We start from the raw sequence: 20,502 nt of genomic DNA, 5'->3' as shown, positions 1-20,502 counted from the left end.
GCAGCCCCGACCCCCATTAGGCCCATTGGGGGTCCACAATCCGTAGTGTACTTGCTCCCGCATCGTTCTTGCGCCTGCCCAAAACCGATCGTTCGTTCGCTCCTTCTCCCGGCCGACTTCAGTTGCCCACGTTTCGTTCGACGTCCCTGCTTTTCTGTTTCCCCCCCAGTACCTGGTCTTCTCCTTCTTAAACCACCTTCTTTCCCCCCACAATCTCTGCTTGTGTCCCCTTCTTCTCAACAACAGTAACCGGCTCATCCTTCCCTTCACCAGCCAAACACATTCCTTCAGCACTTGGTCGCAAGCCTCGACCTCGCTCTCGCAGTTCGTTGTTCAGCTAACTCTTCTACACAACAATCTGCATCACATTCCTTCTTCGAGTCTTTGATAGACCGAACGACATCGATAAACACTCCTTCCGTATATCTTCTGATATATCCACCTTCCTTCTAAGCGGCTGGCTCTACGCATTATTGTTCGGGAAAGAAGACGTCAACAGCTTCTTTTTAAGCATCTCTCTCGATAGATAGCACTCGCGCACACGTCCTCGACAGAAAACACACGCCAACTCGATTTCATCGACAACTTACAAAATGTTCACCAAGAAGGCTCTTTCCGTCGCCGCCTCGCTGGCACTTGCCGAGCAGGTCATGGGTTTCAACGCCCACCGTCACAACCACAACGACAAGCGGGTTTACCAGTACGATGTTGTCACCAACTGGGTCACGGTTACTGTTTACGAGGGAGAGACTCCCTCCAGCACCCCTACTCCTGCTGCCCAGCCCCCTGCTGAGGTTCAGAACCAACCCGCCACAACCACCTCGACCTCCATCGTCGTGATCCCTACTCCCGCCCCGGTCGTTGCTCCCCCGGCCACCACCTTGGCGACTTCTTACGCTCCCAAGGTTCAGCAGGCCGCTCCTTCCTCCTCCAAGGCTGCTGCTGTTGTTGAGGTCGCTGTCGTTAACGTTGCCTCATCCAAGGCTGCTACCGCTACCCCTGCTGCCAGCTCCTCCAGCACTGGCGGCAAGCGTGGTCTTGCTTACAACCAGGCCAGCCTTGTCAGCAACTTCTTCTCTGGTGGCAACACCTGCAAGGAGTGCTCTTGGGCCTACAACTGGGACTCCAGCTCCAACGGCCTCTCTGAGTCTCTCAACTATGTGCCCATGCTGTGGGGACCCATTGACACCCACACCTCTCGCTGGCAGAAGAACGCCGACGCCGCCATCTCCGCCGGCTCTACTCACATTCTGAGCTTCAACGAGTGTGACCTCCCCTCCCAGTGCAACTTGGACGCCGGCTCTGCCGCCGCCGCTCACGTCAAGTGGGTCAACCCCTACGCCGGTAAGGTCAAGATCGGTGCCCCTGCCATCACCAACAGCAACATCGCCGGTCAGGGTCTCGACTGGCTCAAGGCTTGGGTCTCTGCCTGCGACACCGCCGGCTGCTCTTACGACTTCTGCGTCACTCACTGGTACTCTCCCTCCGACGCCGCCGACACCCTTTTCTCTCACCTCAAGTCGGTCCACGAGATCTGCGGCGGCAAGCCTGTCTGGCTGACCGAGTTCGCTCCTCTCGGCAGCGACGACCAGATCTCCAGCTTCGTTCAGACCAACATCCCCAAGCTCGACACCGTCGAGTACCTCGAGCGCTACGCCTACTTCATGGTCAGCGATGGCGTCCTCACCTCTGGTAGCTCCCTGAGCTCCCTGGGCAAGTCTTACGCCTCCGCCTAAGCTGCCATTGGTTGATTACTTGGTTCTTGAGCGTAAACGATGTTATGGGATAGGCATTTTTTCGGCTTTTGGGGTTCAGGATGGACAAATCTGAAAGTGGACAGCACTTTCTTCAATTCTTCTTCTACTGTACATACAGTTACGTTTTTTTCCTATTCAGGACTCTCGCTTTTCACGTTCAGGGGGTGGTCGCTCGCTGAATATTTTCCCACTGGGTGATTTTTTTTTATCGGTTCGGGTTCGGCTCAACAAGGGATACCCGACGCAAGGTGTTTGCGGGCTTTTGAGGTATAGAGAAAGGGAAAACTGGCTCAGGAACAATCCTATGAGGAACCAAAAAGGATAGACTGACGAGCTACGAATACACATTGAATGGAATACCAGGCTATCAAGCAATTCTTACATGATGAATCTGTCTTGAACGTCTATGATGACATGTGGACTTCTTGGTATCTTGCTCGGAAGAAACAGTGACACCGTTCCGTAAGATCTCCGCTGTGACATATTCCGGAAGGCATCTGTCTCCTCCCGTCCGTCCCATGCAACCGGGTTTTGTGCTGTAGGTACCTTGTAGAAAAACCAAACCGTTTCGGCACCTTCAAAACGGTTGAAAAGAGCGGTCCGTCCACGCGGTTACATTACCTTGGAACGGAAAACTGGCGGCATACAAAGAAGAACCTGTTTGTTGTTGTTGTTGTTGTTCGGTAACCTTTGCCTGAAACACGGAAACAAGCCCAATCATATCTCGTGAACCCAACCCCCCGTTCCAAGGAAAACGTACACGGCGGGCTCGTGCGAGGTGGGGGAGGAGAGAGAGAGAGAGAAAGAGGAATTTAAGCTTCCGCCGGATGACACGAGCCCCGTGCGTCGGGACATTTTCTCTTCTTTGGTTTTTCCTTTGGTTCTTTTTCCATGTTTTTTTTTGTTTTGTTGTTTTTTTTTTGTGGGTTTTTAGTACGTAGTACTACGTAGTTTGTCGTAGCAGACAGAAAAAAAAGGGACGCCGAAAGCATTTTTTTTTATATCTTTTTATTTTTAAAGTTGTCGCGTAACTTGCATGCGCATATATCTCTCTGCGTCTCGAGATGCATGCGACGTGCTGACGCCGGCGATGGTCGGCACGCGTGAAGGGCGCAAATCTAAGAGATGCATTTCACACGGTTCTCTCTCTTTTGTTGGCTCGTTCCAAGGTTAATTCTTGTTTGGCTGGGTTGTGAAAAAGCAGGCCGGCGGTGAGGTTCATCAGGGTAGAGGGTTGAGTACCTACATAGCAAGGAGGCGCAATTTAGCAAGCAAGACAGTTGTCCTGATCAATTAGGTTTTCGGGGGCGCCGGTGGGGGGTATGATGTAGTTTTGGCAGATCATGATGCTACGTTGAGGCGTAAATGCTTTCTGTATGGGAACATGGACGTCATTTGCAGGCCGAGCTTAAGGATGTTTGGCTGTATCTTATTGATATACTATGGGGGACGGAACGACATACGAGTGCGAAGGAAGATGGGGAGCATCTTGGCAATTAACAAAGTTGACTTCGTCTCGAAGGCCTTTCCAAAAGGTTGAGAACTCGGAAGACATGCTCACGGTCGCAACGGGGCGGTTGGGGTGCCGAGAAGCCCGCCCCCGAGAAGGGGACATTCGGAGAGACTTCGGGGTGTCTACACCACTTCGACGGCGTGTCTGCCACACACACACTGCCAGTCTTGGGTGCCATGGGAGACGGCGCAAAACTGCAATTATAATATCGAATGTGATAATGGTGTGTAGTGATTAGACCCCTTGAAGGCTGACGGGGCGTGGACCAGCCGTGATGTTCGACGTGGCGCACTTGGCGCATGTTTCTTCACCGCCGTTCGAGATCTACACGTGTTTGACATGCTTCGAGCAGAGCACTAGCGACGTCTAGTCTGTGTGTCCGGGGTAAGGTAGCAGAGGGAGGGCCATGAGTGGAAAACGGTGTAGCAGTACGAGACCGAAGAGGGGAATCAGATCGTGATCCGTACGGCATTGTGCCATTTGCCATGTGTTTGACAATGGCACTTGTTGGCACACGGTAGATGTCGAGGATAGTATTTTGTCCGTGATACATCCTTTTTAGGATGAGGGCTTCATTGGTGGTGGATTACCGCCGAACAGACGGCCGAGGAGAAACGGCCTGTCGACGAACTATACTGATGGTGGGATGTCAACTGCCGTGTCTTTGGAAGAAAAGAAAGTCAGGATGGCTCTTGTGTGTGTGTGTGTGTGTGTGTTTGTTACAAGACGACGGCGAGAGAGAAAGAGGAGTGTGTGTGGTGAATGTTATGTGTAGCTTGGACTTTTTACATCTCAATGTATTCACAGTTGATGTCAAAGATACAAACAATCAATGGGCCAAGACGAGTGCCAAGAAAATGATGGAGGCATGGGAGTGTGGATGGCATGTGAAGGGGCATTTGTATGGGTGGGAGGACCAAAACTCTGGTGGAGTGTTTTGCAAAAAGGAAACATCGGCCGATGTCCGGCCTAATATGCTGTACATATACGCGATCTGGACATGTCAATGTCTAAATGCACGCAATAGCTGTGGGGGGGACAGGCACCCGCAAGATGTAAGGGAATCGGTTGGTGTGGTGAAGGATAAGGGCAGAACAGGTAGCGTCATGGTATAGGAGACCTCCCACTGGACTAGCTCAGAGCTTCATCCTCCGGAGTGGGATTCCGATCCAACATCAGATAGAAGCGAGAAAGCTTAAAAAATACCGGTTTAGGTAATTAGTTGGCGAGAGAAACAGGGAGTCCGGGGGCGGAACGGCCAGTAGAGTTGCATTGGGCTGCATTTTGTGTGTTGGTTGGGCGTGTGGGGCTTTACCGAGGAGGGGTGGTGAGGCAAGCGGCTGGTCAAAGGGGCTACAGGAGGCCAGTAGTACTACGAGATGTTCAAGATCATGACTCGTAGAGTGGTTAGCAGGGAGATGGACGTGCAAATGAAGGTATCTGTCCGCGTCTCTGGCCTATTCTTCCTTGTCGACGAGACGAATGTACGGATACATGAATCCGGGAGCTTGGGGACACGGCAGTGTGGGTACCGCGACTTTTGGTCCGATCCGCGCCGACTTGGACTTTGGGGTCCGGTGCGGCGGCGGTGCAAGCGGGAGGAGGAGGTCTATGCCTGGTCTCCCCTCTATGAGTGGCTGCGGGTCAAGGCGGCCATGTTACGCGTGCGACGGTATGAGTCCGATATAGTTACAACATGAGGCGCTGAGGCGGCGGCCAGAGTTCATCCAGCTTTACAATACCGTTGGGGGGAGGTCAAGGGGAAGGTCCACGACGTGGGATGCATCTTTACGGGATGAGTAGCAGCAAATGAGGCGGCGTCCGCTTGAGGCCTACTACCATGCAAAGGTGTGCTCCGTCGATGTCATAGTAGGCTGACGTTGACGTCTGTTGTCCGACACCCGGGTCCCCATTTCATATTAAGCGTAGCATTGTCTCGCCTCTTCTGCCGCAAATTGCCGCCCATTGTAACGTATATCTGTCTTTGGGTTCTTCTATGCATGCTCTTCTCTCTCTTTCTCAGTTGTATCAATTACACGGGTAGGAGGGTGTCCGCGGCACTCACAGTTGAGCTTATTCTGTTCCTCTTAGCCAATGTAACATTTCATGGACCGTTCCCTAGCAGCTATGTGTATTACGCAGGTTTCAACGCGGGCTAATTAAGATACGCCGCTGCAGATCTGGGGTTCCCCGGCAGGTGAATCTTGTTCACAACCCAGTTTCGCCCCCTTCATCACCTCACCTTCTTCACCTCATCCTTCCTTGGCTCAAATGCTACCCTTACCTTATCACCCTAGCCAAAACCGTTCCGTATTGTGTTCCATCGACTTGCCATTCTAAGGAAAGGGGGGGAGGGGCATTGTTCTCGTAACAACAGGAACAGGTCTGAGTGGTAGACGAAGGTAAACCCTGTGCTCCAATTTGCCCGCCCACCCACCAACACGTACTTGATCCCATCCCCCTTTCGTATGGGATACGAACAGAGTAGTCAGCGGTACACTGGCTACAAGTGGACGTTGCTTTTGATCAAGTACAATTTATGTAATCGAATCGAGCGGTACTCTAGTAGAGACAAAAACATGCTTCTGCCTCTGCGTCTAATCAGCAACCGCCGAGCTTCACATGACAAACAAGTGCAGTAGATTATTTTGCTTCTCGTGCACGTTGAAACCCAATGAAAAGGCCACTCGACTGTTTCTTTGTTGTGCGACCTTCTCGTACGGCGTAACGATAATGACAGTTGGTTGGACCGGCCTTTCTCTCTTTCTCTCAGACGTCGGCCGGCGGCGAAGAATTCGCGAAGAATTATACGACATGGCAAGCTGACAAGCCCAAGGCAAAAAGAGTCGACCCAACAACGCCCGCAGAAAGTCTGCCCCGTCCAGTCCAATGCTTCACGTCCAAGCTCGACGTCCATGCGTCCACACTGCGGATTGGGTAGTGGGTGAAGGAGTGTCTAGACTCGGGATGTGGGTATGTGTTTTCCCGTGCGACAGCAGCGGGATTCACCTCTCTCGTCCATCCTCTGTCACCCCCCCCCCAATCAGACAGACACAAATCCGTCCCGTAACGAACAAAAGAGCAGCCCCAGGGACAGTGCTTTCCAGGCTTTCCAGGCTGGCCCATCCCGGCCGGTTCTAGACGGTAGCCAAACCCCGAAGAAGGGCAGCCCGAGCCAAAATCATGCAATTCGCGCAGCTGGCGGTGCCAACGTGTGCTCCTTGCGCAGCTGAGCAAACCCCGGTGGGGGAGGGAGCAAGATGGGAGAGATAGACAGAGAGAGGGAGAGAGAGAGGACAAGGAGGAGCTCCCCATCCAATTATTCTCCATTTGTAGAGCAGTACAAGAGTCAGTAAGTCGACTTCGCTCGACATTTTATGATTCGGTGGCGTGCAGGAATGCTTTGACCTCCTCCCGTTCAGCCCTCCTCACGTCGAAACCCGTTCATGGGTGATGCCTACCGAGCCGGGAGGACCCCCTTTTTTCCCTCACAACAACCCTCAGCGGAGACGGTACGGGGGAGCACTTAACTACGTAGTATTAATGCCACGTTAAGAGGGGGTGACCCCGCAACGGAAGCCAAGACCGGGGAAAAGACAGGCGTACCCGGTTCGCGCGTCCCGGGGGGTGGTGGTGGAGGTCAGACAGCAACGACATGACTTGGGGGCAGACATCAGAATGATAGGAGCCGTGATAAAAGACCAGAGTCATGAAAGGGAGCATTCCCGAGAATTGTAAACGGCGCCGTAAGCATAGACACAAAAAAAAAGGGGGGGGTGCTCGATGAGAGAAGGAAAAGAAAAGACCCGAGTTTCGAGTTGTCGAGTTTCTTTTTCCTCTCTTCGTTCGGAGGCAGTCGTAAGTAGTAGAGTCGCATCGACACGTGCGAATGTCGAACGTGCCTGACCGAGGACTACTACTACTACTACTCAACCACGTGTACATTGCGTGTCTGTGATTTTGTTTTTGCATGGTAATAGTTTGCCGCGGCGGCAAGTGTGAATAAAGAAAACACTGTCCTTGATGGCCGACATAGTCCCCTTTTTTCCCGTCAGGGTTGATTTTCATCTCCGTAGATTGGACGAGCGGCATATCTCTATAAGCTAAGAAAAAAAAAAGAGACACGACGGGAACAAGCGGCCGGCAAAGACCAAAAAAAAAAAAAAAAAAAGGACTGAAATGCAAGATGGAAACATGTCGTGCTGTGTGGTGCATAGCGCGCGTCCTGCCGGGGATACGTCTGTGTAGAGAAGAAACGAAAAAAACCCGAGCACCACTCGGGCATCAGAGTTCACTAGAACAACCGGTAGAAGGCCGTTCGGTAGATCTTTCAAACGAACGAACGAAAAAAAAAAAACAAAAAAAAAATAGATCAACCTCATTGGCAACTTACGGCTGTGAGATGCGAGTATAATGATTATAATATGGTGACGGCAGCGGATCCGCACGTTTGCCTTTTGCAGTTTGCCCAATCTCATTCTGCAGTAGTATTCATGCTTCGACAAATCACGTCGAGCAAGTCTGTTGGCCGGACATGGGATTGTGTGATCGAGATTGTGGCAGGGGCCCCTTTTGCAACGGCGCATAGGGGGAAGGGGGAAGGGGGGGTCAAGACCTACAAAGACACGACGAACGCTGTGCGGCAAACAAAGGCACCTTGTTACTCTTATTTCCTTCGTATAGTTTCAACTGTAACTGCTACTGCTGATGTTATTCTGTGCAGATCACTCGCTCCTAGGTTTGTAGATTTTGTATCATGGTATGAGGGAGTCTCTATTGTCATCGTTTGTGATATCTCACATCTCTTCGTTCAATAAAATTAACAGTGATACGGAAAAGATTCCATGGCCTCGTCATGACTCAACACTCTTTGATCCCCAACACCAAAAGACGTATATCCTATCCCACACACTGGCAGAGGGTTGTTCATCTCAGATGCCGTCCTGCCCCAAAAGCCGCCCGCCCAACCCTTTATCCCTCAATACCCGTACGTGCACAAAATGAAGAAACAGACGTTTGGAGTCCTCCTGCGGAGCTCGTAGTGTCGTGATATCAAAAAATGGAAAGATGGCTCTCGTAAATCGTTCGTCCTAGAACCCTTCGCAAGGGCAGTCCGAAGGCCATGGGAATGAAGAAAAAGATGAGAAAAAGGAAAAAGGAAAACAACCCGATATTGCGCCTCTGATGATGTACAATGGCCCGTTCCGCGCCATAAAAAAAGGAGAAAAGGAATCCCTGGATATAATGATGCCGCCCTGTCGAATCAAAAGCAGTTGGAAGGTTCCCCCTTTTTTGGAAATTCCTCGTTTTAACGCTTGCCGGCCGTGATTTTCGTTCGCGATCCACTCTTGTAGTTGTCAAACTCAGCATCCCGTCCGCTGATCGGCCGAGACCCGGTGGGCGCCGTGTACCCGTCGTCAATGTCCATCTCCTCGTAAACCGTCGTCCCCGGCTTCGACTCGCGCTTGATCGTCGTCGTCACCACGACGCCGCCGCTCGTAGGTCCGGAACCGGAAGAGGACGTCTTGCGACCGCGGTCTGCATCGACGGATCCCTTGTCGCTGTTGCCAAAGTCGGAGCGGGTGCTGCTGTCGAGAGAAATCTCACCAATGTCGTCCATGACATGCTTCTGGCTCGGGGCGATGTGGGGAGAATACTGGTTCTCGGTACCGCGACGGGCGTCATCGCTGATGAAGAGGTTCGGGTCATGGCTGCGTGAAGCACCCGATGAGCTCTGGGTGGCAGCGTTGTCCCTGGAGGTCACCCATTGGACGACGACGGCAGAGAAGAGTACTGGACCAAAGAGTCAGAAAATGAGAAGCAGGGACATGGTTCTATGGGTGGCTTACCATCGCTGTTGCAGCACATAAGGCAAACCCAGCCAGGCTCACCGTTGAGGACCATCAGTACGGTCAGGTTCCTGGAACGAGTCAGAAACTTTGAGCTTAAATCGTATGGTCAGCCAACTTACACAATGCTGCTTGTCAGCGTGCACAGGGCACCGATGAAGGTGCGCAGCGCGACAGTCCTCAAGCGGATGTTTGCAGGTGTCTTGGGGAAGTTCTTGAAAGAGTAGAGACCTGCGGATGAGTTAGTATTGTAGGGACCGACTTTTGAGTTGGTCGATGTCTGAGAAGTGGACTCACTCTTGAGGGGGATGAGGAAGAGAATGGTCAAGTAGATGTTGACGACGGCGTCAAAGGAGATGAGAGGAATCATGGAAACCTTTTGCATTCCAATGTAGCACTGTCCATCATCTATTCTGGTGATTCGGCTGTATCTCTTGTTAGACACTGAGCGGCTTTGACGAGAGCGAGCCCACTTACAAGATGAAGTTGAGGATGGCGATGATGGCGTAGACGCCAAGCATGCCGAAAGAGTTGAAGACATATAGCTTTGACTTGAGACGCGGCTTCGTCGCTCCTCTGATAATGTGCTGCGCAGTTTGTTAGTGCTCGACCTCCCGATGCCTTTCGTGATCCGAATACGCACTGCTTTCTCAACCAAGAATAGGTAGATCAACACCTTGGTCGTGATATAGCAAACCAGGCATAGCAAGATGGCGCCGTCGCAAATCTGGATGTTCGTGTTCACGCCGAGGGCGAACTGAAGAATGGCGGTGACGAATACGAAGAGATATGAATCGGCGTAGACGAGAAGAACAACTGGTAAGGCCCCACCATCAGCATTCCCAACGCTCATTCCTTAACATCGGTTCCCGGGTCGACCACTTACGCCACACCACAAAAGGTATCCTCCGCCAGTTCTTGAACGCTACACTTCTCTGAGCTGTCATGTGTTGTTAGCATCCCGGTGGTGGTCCTCGCAAATCGGTTCGACGTGATAGGGGTCGGCATACCTAGAAAGGCAGATATGATGCTGATGGAAACGAGGCAGATGATGACGCTCATCACGGTGCCTCCCAAAGGCTCAGTCGCATGCATAGTGGCGGGATCGCCCCGGGCAAGCAACGAGGGAGCCATGTTGTCCCGAAACTGTTGTAGGTCCCTTTTTCTTTTGGTCGAGGGGACGCAATGTCGATGTTGTCTGTTGTCACGATAATACGGACATGTAGTAAGGAAGGGTTCGGGAAGGGCTCGGGGAAGGGCTGTAAAGGGCCAGAAGAACTATATAACCAAGACAACCAGGAACACTAGAGGAAAGGGATCGACGGTCTGTATGTCCGAGCTACCATGGGTCTCGAAATGTCTGGGAGGGGGGGGGAACACAACCGTCTTTAAAGTTTCGTCCAAAAGGTGATCGAAGCGTACGTGCAAGGACGGATGGGGAGAGAGAAGAAGGGGGGCAAGCTAAGATACGATACGGATAGACCAAAAGTCAGTGCTACTACAGCAAGGATGGGGAGGAGAAAGACGGATGCACTAGAGGTAAGGGGGTGAAAAAGAGGCTTGTAGGCAAAAAGATGGACTCATTTGTCACTACGCCAGGGTTCTCTTTTTTGTTTTTCCCTCTCTCGCCCTCTCCTAATTCTCGCGCTTAGTAAAATGACAAGCGCAAGCAGAGGAGAGCAATGTCGAGCTGAATGGTCGATGGGAAAAAAGCCCTGGAACCCACTAAATGGGTGCAATGGCGTTTCTACTTTCTTTTTGTGGCAGCTACCGGTCCGGGTCCGGCAGCAGCTGGTCGATTCGAAAAGAAGCCACCTCCCAAGAAAGTCACTAGCATCCCAAAATGGACTTGGCTATGAACAAAAAAAAAAAAAAAGAAGGGCGTTGGAGAAAGAAGATTGGGCTGCTTCATAGCGACATGGTAGGTACCAAAGAACATCTTTCAGACCGCGGATCCTGACGCAAGCCACAGGGATCGGTTCGGGATTCCACCCGTCAGCCGTGATGTATTTTGGGGGTGGGTGAACGGGAACGGGCGACGTCGAGAGAAACGGTTTGCCCACGAGCCCCTCCGACGTATGTACAGCACAGTGACGGATATCAAGAGGTGGAAGCAAGGGGGGGGGGGGGAGATGGACAGAGATGGAGATAAGAGACAGAGATGGAGATGGAGGTGGCGGCTGCTCGGAGACATGGCTCTCACTAACAAGATACTCGCACCATACACACTAACACAAGACAATATTGTCTCGAAGCGTGCCGAGGACCAACGTAAAACTGAGGGGAGCAAGATTCCGTAAGCTCTAGACCTCGAGAAAACGGCAGGACGAGAAGGGCAACAGTTGGAGCCACTATTAGCACTGCAGCACTCCAGACGCAGAAGGTGCGGACAGGAAACAACAGCAAAAAGGCTGTTCTGCGGTCAAGCTCATGGTCACAGTGACGGGACGGAGAGGGAGGGGGCCCAAGACGACTGAGTCGAGGAGGAGGGGCAGATCGTTACGCGAGGGAAACCTTAATCTGATGTGCCTGTTCTCTCACTCTCTCTGTCTGGTCCTCTCTGTGACCCTCTGTGCCTCTCTCTCTCACTTTTCTTCACTAGCTCCCTAATGCACATGTGCTGGCTTTGCGTATCTGTCTGCAGATGGAGGCTACAGGGAAGACGCCGTCGGGAGGATGGGCCTCTCACTGACCAGTGATGGGTCTTGGCCTGAAAAGCTAACTAGCTGCTCCCCTGTCAGGCCTAGGGGTCGGCGGGGAGCAGGTAATAGTAGTGGTGTATGTACTAGTAGTAGTAACTAGTATGCTACGGGTATGTACCGTAGTAGAGCTGTGGACCCGCAGCGGGTGACAGGGTACCATCGTCGAACCTGGTTGCCGATCCGGTGCTTGAACCAACCAAAGAAATCCAACATCAACGAACCTTTGGGGCCTAAGTCGCCATATCCACGGCTCGGCAGTAAAAATCAAGTATTTCGCCCTACGCTGGGTTTGGGCATGTCTGACAATGATTTTGTCCCGAGCCGGTTCACCGTCTAGTCCTCTGCCTTCTTTCCCCCCCAACCTTCATTAGTCCAACTACTGTTCCAGTACTGCACTGCAGTACCTATCATCTGCGGACCTCGCAATCTCCGCACTACCGAGCCCACTAATGGATTAGCAACTGTAGACCGTGCCTCTTCCACAAAGAGGGTGACTAGAAGGCTATGCAGAAAACGGGCAAGCCGCTGTAAATGTCAAGAAGTCGTGACACGGACCCTTTTAATTTTCCTCCTCCTCGTCGACTGCCATCGCCGAGCACCACTGATGATCAAGCTACGGCCGAGCAGACGTTTGTTCTGCCACACGGGACGCCTGCCGCCCCCTACCTTTGGGCTTGGGTGATTCTTGCAAAGCCATCCAGAATTATCCGATACCCAGCTCTGTGGTTATACTATTATCGAGCGGGAGGCGGCAGAGGCATAAAACATGATACAACAAAGGAACTCGCAGACGGTACAGGAACAGAACGGGATGCCGTATGCCAAACCCAAGATTCTGGGAGGGGTGAGATGCGCGTTTCGGCTGCGACGACAGCTTTTGGGGGCCTTTTTTTCTGCGGATGTGAGACCTCTACATCGCCATGGTTCGCCTTATCCGGTCGCTGAGACACCAAGAATGGGCATTCTGGCTCTGCTTGGCGATTACGATTGAATGCAGTCGCCCGCCCCCGATTGAGGCATGGTGGGCTTTTACGGCCGACTCAAGTGACCTCACTCAGGCGTTGATGATTCGGCCAGAAGACGTGGAGATTCAAGAGAAAGAAGGTTTTCGAGTCAAACCTGTCAAGAGGGCAAATGACCGGAACCATAATCTGGGGAGGGGGTTCGAAAAAGAACAAAAAAAGGAAGATTCGAAGGCGGATTAGGAGACACAAAGATGGGCACGCACGCAGACGAGCCGTGGGTTGTCACTGAAAACCGAGCTCAATCTCGGTCCGCACCCATCTCTTTTGGTGGTGGCTTTCGGATACGAAATTCGCCCCCTCTCTTCCGACCATGTTTCCGTTACTTCCCCAGGTTCCCGAGGGATGGTGCTTTGATGCACGATCGATTTAGCGTTGGTGATCTTTCTTGGTGGTGGTGGTGGTGATTTTGGCCTGCGAAAGCCAGCTGGTCACTCGGGGTGCAAAAATAATGGCCGCTTTTACAGCCATCACCCAAACATCAAAAATACCTCAATTTTAATAGCCTGTCATTTTACCATCTAGATCTAGGACCTGGTTCAGCCTCTTAGGCATTGAGTGAACCCATTTATCAATAGTAGACTGGTCGAGAGCCTCCCAAGCTGCTTCTGCAACATGTTTAAGCGTCTCATAGTCCCAATGGGGGGTGTTTCGAACCCACTGCTTAGGTGCCGACCATGCGTTCTCGATAGGCGAGAGGTCTAGGCTTCGAGGGCAATTAAAGAAGTATTCTAAACCGTTTTTATCCTTCCAAGCCCTTGCCTGGCTAGAGAGGCCAGGGCCATGCCCAGAATCATTATCTTCCTCAAGCACAAAGTGCTTGCCTTCTGCCTCTGCCTCCTCAAGCCACTGCTTGACGTAAGGCTCTAGAATAGTCTCAATATAGACCCTCTAGCTCATCTTCCCATTCTGGTTTGTTAGGACCTCATACCAGACAAGAGGGCTCTTAAACCCATAGCCAATAGCAGCCCAGCAATATATAGCCTTTCGTTCGCTCTCGTCAGGTTCCCAGCGTTCCTGGAGGTTGGAAGGGTCGTGGCGTGTATGAGGTTTCCTCGCAATATGCGCTAGGCGCTCGTCGGCAAAGCCAAAGTGGCATTCATCAGAGAAAACAACGTCATGCCAATCATAGTATAAAGGTGTTGGAACGGTAGGTAGGAATCTCGTAGATAGTACGATATCCTTATAACAGGGTATTAGAGTAAGGGAACTTGTACTTATGAAGTAGGGCTTTAATAGTAAAGAATGTATAGGCTTATATTGAAGCTGAGTTGGTTGAGGAACTAATAGCTAGCTAAGGGAGAGAATTAGGCTAGTTATATAGTAGTATAACGTCGCCTATAATAGCTAATATAGGAAGCTATAAGCTAGGTTTAGTATACGTAAGTATATACGTCAACTAGCTTATAAAGCAGCTTATAAATCAGACTAGAATCTTCTTTAACTAAATAGACTTTTAGATAAGGTTAAAGAGAGTATTCCATAGGGATCTGAATGTCATATGTTTAAACTAGCAAGCAGCCATTCTTAGCTAGTTACTTTTGTAAGTCCTACTAAGTCTTAGATAAGACTAAATAGGATAAATAAGTAAAATAGAAGTATAATATACTTATACTTCTAACACCCCCTCTTTTATACTATTTAGTAGAAAAGATAAAAGGGTAATTCTAGTTAATACTAGAAGAAGGATCTAAATCTATAAGTTTAATAAACTTAATAAAGTTAGGTCTAGATAGAGGCTTAGTTAACCCGTCAGCCGGCATACTAGTAGAAGGAATATAAGATATAGAGATATTTCCTTTTTCTACTTCTTGCCTAGTATAATAATAGTATATCGCCGTGTGTTTTGTTCGATTATGATATTCTGGGTTATAGGCTAGGTTTAGGGCTCCGTTATTATCGGTTTTGATTGGTATCGGCTTATAGTTAAAGCCTAGTTCAGATAGGAGACCTTGAAGCCAAATAGCCTCTCGTATAGCCTCTTGAATGCCGTTAAAGTTGTTGTTTTCTAGGATTTGTTGAATATAGTGGCTTTGAGAGATTTGTAAAGACCCATTAGGTCTATCTCTAGTGATCTTGAGACCTAGAAAATAGCTGATTTCGCCTAGATCCTTAATTTCAACGAATTTAGAAACCAATAACTTAAGCTTCTTTATTTCGTTAAGATTCTTAGCGAATATAATAAAATCGTCGACGTGGGTTACTATGATAATAGGATTGTCCTTATTATTATTATAGTAGGTTGCCTCGTCGGATTTAAGAGGTTGTAGGCCTAGTTGTTTAAATATAGCCTTAACCTTAAGTTGCCACTGTCGAGGGCTCTGTTTTAGGCCGTATAGGGCTTTTTCTAGCTTTAGAACCTGATTACTAGTAGGATTATATCCTATAGTGTTTTGTTTAGGGTTCTGTTTAAAGAATTCAGCTAGAGGAATATTAGAGGGATCTAAATAGATATCTTCCTCTAATTCGCCGTTTAAAAAAGCTCCTATGATATCGATATGATGAATTTCCCAATCGTAATAGGCGGCAAGGGCAAATAAAACCCTATAAGTTGTAGGGTTAGACCCTATAGCGAAAGTCTGGAAATAATCAATTCCGTAACGTTGTTCAAAGCCTCTAGCCACAAGGCGGGCTTTATATTTATCGATTTTTCCATTAGATAATAATTTCCGCTTAAATACCCATCTAGCCGTTATAGGCTGGATTGAGGCTAACTTAGAATTTATAGCCTTAAAGGTGCCTTTAGAGATAAGTTGGGAAATCTCTTGATATATAGCTTTAAGCCATTTGTCTTTTTCAGGGCTTTTAAGAACCTGTTTAATAGTAGACGGTTCCTTAGTATAGTAACTAGAAAAGAGATAGTGAATAATATAGTTATTCTCTTTAATAGTTATATATTCCTCCTTGTTCTTAATAGAAGGAAGCCTGATTTCGATTTTGTTTTTAAAGTCTTTAGAGACTATAACGTCTTTAGAGACGTCTTTAGAGGGTATAACTTCTTTAGCTTCTTTAACGTCTCTAGAGACGTCTTTAGAAATACTAGAAGTAATGGATTTAGAGGAATCTTGAGCCTCTTGTTCCCCCTCTCTTATAGTATTTCGTATAAAACGAATATGAGTAGCCCTTATGATTCGTGATTTATAAGGCTTAGTAGGGCAGTATATAATATGAATATTCGTTGCCTCTGTATAGAGGTATATGCCCTCTTGAGTATAGGTATAAACCTTATTCGATTTGACTTGTTTTTCCTTAGGATAATATATATAGACCGAATCTCCTATGTTATATAAGGAAGATAAATCAGGTCGATTATCCTTATTAGGAAATATATAGTTGAAAAATGCCTCGTATGGTGTAATAGGGAGTCTTGAAGTAGCTGTATAGTTTAATAACTTAATAACAGCTTTAAAGACTTCATCCCATAGAAATAGAGGTAGTTTTAAAGCTAGTAATATAGTTCTAGCCTTTTCAACTATGATTCGATTTGCTCGTTCAGCTATACCGTTTTGTTCTGGCGTGTATGCAGTAGTAAGCTCTATAACTATCCCTTTAGGTTTAGTATAGGCTTCTAATTCGCTTATAGCGAATTCAGTACCATTATCAATTCGTAATGACTTAGGGTACTGGTTATACTGCGTATAATAATATTCTAGCTTATTTTGTATAAGAGATAAGATTTTATCCTTAGTAGGACTGAAATCTATATCTCTATAGCTAGTATAATCGTCAGTATATGGGATAGCGTAGATATTCCTAGCTATAGTAGAAGGCGTAATCTTAATCGTATCGATACATAGTCGATCGAGAGATTTAGTAGCCCTGTTATAGTTAACTATAGACTGTTGTCTAGTTAACTTAGCTTTCTCACAGCTAGGGCACTGTAAATCGTCCTTTTTAAGCTGGTTGATAGGAATCCCCTTAGTTATCTTAGCTGTCTTATATAGGTAAGAGTAACTAGGATGTCCTAATTTGTTATGCCAATCCATAGTAGGATTAGTAGGGTTATTACCCTTAAGATTAGGGTTATTTTGACCCTTTAGACCCTTAGGGTTAGGGTTACCTTGTAATTCCTCAAAAGCCATATAGTTAGAGGCTTCAGAATCGGAAAGTTCATCAATTCTAGAGGATAAATCAACCTCGTTATAATTAGAGGTAGTAGACTTTTTAGTCTTATTAGTTGAGGAGGACTTATTCGTCTTCTTATTCCTCAAACTATGAATATCAGGTTCTAATTTCTCATATATAGATAGGAAAAATCCCCTTTTAGGGATATTCAAGGCAGCAAAGGCTTTGTGAGACGGGGTATATAAATAATTCCCGTTAATATAGCCTCCTGAGAGATAGTGCCTTAGACCTGAAATAATATTTATAGGGAAATCCGGTATATATAAGGCTTGTTCAAGCCTAATAGTTGACCTTTGACCTTTAAAGTAGAGCGGTAGGTCTATAGTACCTTGGCCCTTAGGTTTTATAGGTCTAGCGCCTGTTTTGACTTCTGGGAGGTTGTCTTTAGAAGTATAGGCTGTAAAGAATTCTTTACTGTTAGCTATGTGAACAGTAGAACCGGAATCATACAGCCACCAGTTCTTAGGACTAGAACTAGAACTAGGGCTATTAGGCCTCTTATTAAAGTAACTAGCATCAATCCCACTATAATATTCTAAATTATAGAAAGAGTAGGAGTTGCTAGGAGGCTGTTGGTTTTCCCTTTTATTATTGCCTTTAGAGGCATTAGGTCTATAGTTAGACCTCTTAGTCTTTTTAGACCGTTGTTGAGACTGTTGCCTATGGATATAGGAATTAGACATAGGGGTGTCCTCATCACGCCTATTTTCATCTAATATATCCGTAATAAGGGCTTCTAAAGTAGGTATCTCTTTAGAACGTAAGGCAGCCCTTTGCCTTTCAGCCCAAATAGGAAATGATTTTGATAAGGCAGCTATAAAGACCGTATTTTGGTCTATAGTCTCGATTTTTGCTCCTACAGAGGCTAATTTAGATAAATAAGCCTTAAAAGAGCTAATAAATAGATTTAAAGAGCTATAATCCTCGAATTTAATAGCGTGGAATTCGAGATATAGCTGTTGCCTTAGAACCGGCCCGGAACCTTCATAGGTATCCTTTAGTAACTTTAGGGCTTCTGCTGGGTCTTTATTATTAAAAACCAGGCTAAGAGGTTCTGGCTGTAAATTTTGCCTTATAACTAGTAAGGCTTGTGATTTTTGCTCTTCGGTTATAGCTGAATATTTCTCTTGATCCTCAAAGTATTGGGATAAATTCAGCAATTTAAAATAGATTTGAAGGGTAGTAATCCAGGTATTCCAGTTATCTATACCCTTTAATCGTTGATTTTCAGGCATTAAACAGCCTGTAACGGCTCTTATAGCAGTAGTAGTAGTCGTAGTAGTCGAAGACATATTGACTTTTAATAGGGTGCTTATTGCCCTTAAATATAGGGACTTATAGCCCTTGGGTACTTATTGCCCTTGAGATAGGGGACTTATAGCCCAAAAACTGCTTATAATATAGGGAATTTATCCCTTAATAGGCTGCTGAAGATACTAAGAAGCTATGCCTTGAGTAAATAACAGGTATTTTGCCTTGTTATTAAGTGCTAAGCCCTAGGATATGCCTTTATAATAGGGTATATAAGCACTAAAAGCAGCAAGTAATATCTTAGAATAATAGTTTCTAAGACGTAATCCCCTTAATAGTCTCGTATTTAGTAGTACTAAGGACTTACACTTCGTCTGCCTTAATAGTACTAGAATAGAGTTAAAGTTTTAGACTTTTCGTCTTAGGGGAATATAGCCGTTATAATAATAACCGTTATAATAATATACGGTTTAAAAGAATAATAAATATAAATTTCTAAAACTTATATCGTTTATAGGAATAAAATAGAGTTTAAGATATTTAATAACCGAAGAGTTGAGGATAAAAGAATAAGTAAAGTTATTACTCCGCTGGGCTCATAACCTGTTGGAACGGTAGGTAGGAATCTCGTAGATAGTACGATATCCTTATAACAGGGTATTAGAGTAAGGGAACTTGTACTTATGAAGTAGGGCTTTAATAGTAAAGAATGTATAGGCTTATATTGAAGCTGAGTTGGTTGAGGAACTAATAGCTAGCTAAGGGAGAGAATTAGGCTAGTTATATAGTAGTATAACGTCGCCTATAATAGCTAATATAGGAAGCTATAAGCTAGGTTTAGTATACGTAAGTATATACGTCAACTAGCTTATAAAGCAGCTTATAAATCAGACTAGAATCTTCTTTAACTAAATAGACTTTTAGATAAGGTTAAAGAGAGTATTCCATAGGGATCTGAATGTCATATGTTTAAACTAGCAAGCAGCCATTCTTAGCTAGTTACTTTTGTAAGTCCTACTAAGTCTTAGATAAGACTAAATAGGATAAATAAGTAAAATAGAAGTATAATATACTTATACTTCTAACAAATCGCCTTGCCTCAAAGCCCTCTATATCAAGCATTTGCTCAATAGCATTCATAGCTGTCTCGTCGAAAAGCCTCTTACGCCCACGAGTTTCTAGGAGGGTAGGGTCGTTATGGTGGCGACGGTCGGAAGCAGAGATTTCATTAGAGAGGATTCGCCTGCCAGACCTCTCGCTCACGCCAAAATAGGCATATAGCTCCTTTTTCTTGTATTTAATTCCCTTCTTATCGAGGAAGTCTTGAGCGCCTCGCAAACGGGCTTTTGTTGGCGTATCGTAGTGTGGTGGCATATTCGTGGTTGTGGTGGTGGAAAGGTTAGGTTAGGAGGGGAGGGGTGGGTGGGTGGGCTGGGTAAAAGCGGCCATTATTTTTGCACCCCGAGTGCTGGTGTAGGAGCTTTGTTGGCAAGCAGGCAGAGCGATGGTGGGTGGGGTACTCGAGATCTAAAGTTCGGTCGACCGTTTGAGCTGAGCCGTCAAGGCATAGCTGGAAAAGAGACCCTTGGATATTACGCACTTCGAGAAGGGCATCAAAACGAGAAAAAGAAGAAAGAAACAACGGTTCACGGGCGTCGAGGCGTCTGTCTATGCTGCCCTGCGCCATAGCCTGCCTGCCGGCTTGTTCTGTTCGACATCATGCGGGCAACGCCCAATGTCCAGCAAAGAAAGGTAAGCCATCTGCAAAGCTCTCACATGAGAATGGTGTACGTGATGAGCTAGGTCCGCACCGAGCTTTGCAAACAACGCGCCAAAAGAGTTCCTATTCCTCCCGCCTCAGGTGGCGGGCCGAGCGTCGTTTCGAGCATCCAGATGACAGCCAGCGAGATGACATCTGGCCAAACAAATCGATGGGAAAGAGAGGTTGAGAGGAACATAGTGAGATGGTGAGACCTCCGGAGCGCTCCAGAGGTAATGTATGGGCGCAATGGCCGCACAGGAAAACATGGCATAACCCGCAGAGGATATGTGTTTCGTCCCGAGTCTTGATTTTCTCTACAATGGTTTCTGCAAAGTGTTGGTGCTTTTTTTTTTTTTTGACGATTGTACTTGACAATTGGAAGTGGTGGCAGCAGATACGAATAGCGCTGGGTGAAGTGAAGGAGGGAAAGGGCACCGTGCACCCGCCGCGCAGATGGCAGTAGCGCCCTGCATATACCGACACCGGGAGCCCATTCGCCGTCTCTGCTAGCTCATTGCTGT

At 47.5% G+C, this 20,502-nt stretch overlaps 2 protein-coding genes across 2 annotated transcripts; one reads left to right on the top strand and one right to left on the bottom strand.

Moving 5' to 3' along the window:
• Positions 1-593: 593 nt before the first annotated feature.
• On the top strand, positions 594-1,736 carry CTRU02_203481 (glycoside hydrolase; the record flags this gene model as incomplete). Its single annotated transcript, XM_036724106.1, has 1 exon — positions 594-1,736. One exon carries the CDS (start codon positions 594-596, stop codon positions 1,734-1,736), a length of 1,143 nt encoding a protein of 380 aa, XP_036584220.1.
• Positions 1,737-8,578: 6,842 nt separating this feature from the next.
• Positions 8,579-10,253, bottom strand: CTRU02_203480 (uncharacterized protein; the record flags this gene model as incomplete). Its single annotated transcript, XM_070204214.1, has 8 exons — positions 8,579-9,063; positions 9,120-9,190; positions 9,242-9,395; positions 9,417-9,544; positions 9,597-9,706; positions 9,763-9,935; positions 10,006-10,059; positions 10,130-10,253. The coding sequence occupies 8 exons, from the start codon at positions 10,251-10,253 to the stop codon at positions 8,579-8,581; spliced, it is 1,299 nt and encodes a 432-aa protein (XP_070061977.1).
• Positions 10,254-20,502: the final 10,249 nt, after the last annotated feature.

The sequence above is a fragment of the Colletotrichum truncatum genome, assembly GCF_014235925.2.
Source record: "Colletotrichum truncatum strain CMES1059 chromosome Unknown Contig_0002, whole genome shotgun sequence".
Lineage (NCBI taxonomy): Eukaryota > Fungi > Ascomycota > Sordariomycetes > Glomerellales > Glomerellaceae > Colletotrichum > Colletotrichum truncatum.
The sequence above is the reverse complement of the archived record's forward strand: the minus strand, read 5'-3'. Positions and strand labels throughout refer to the sequence as shown.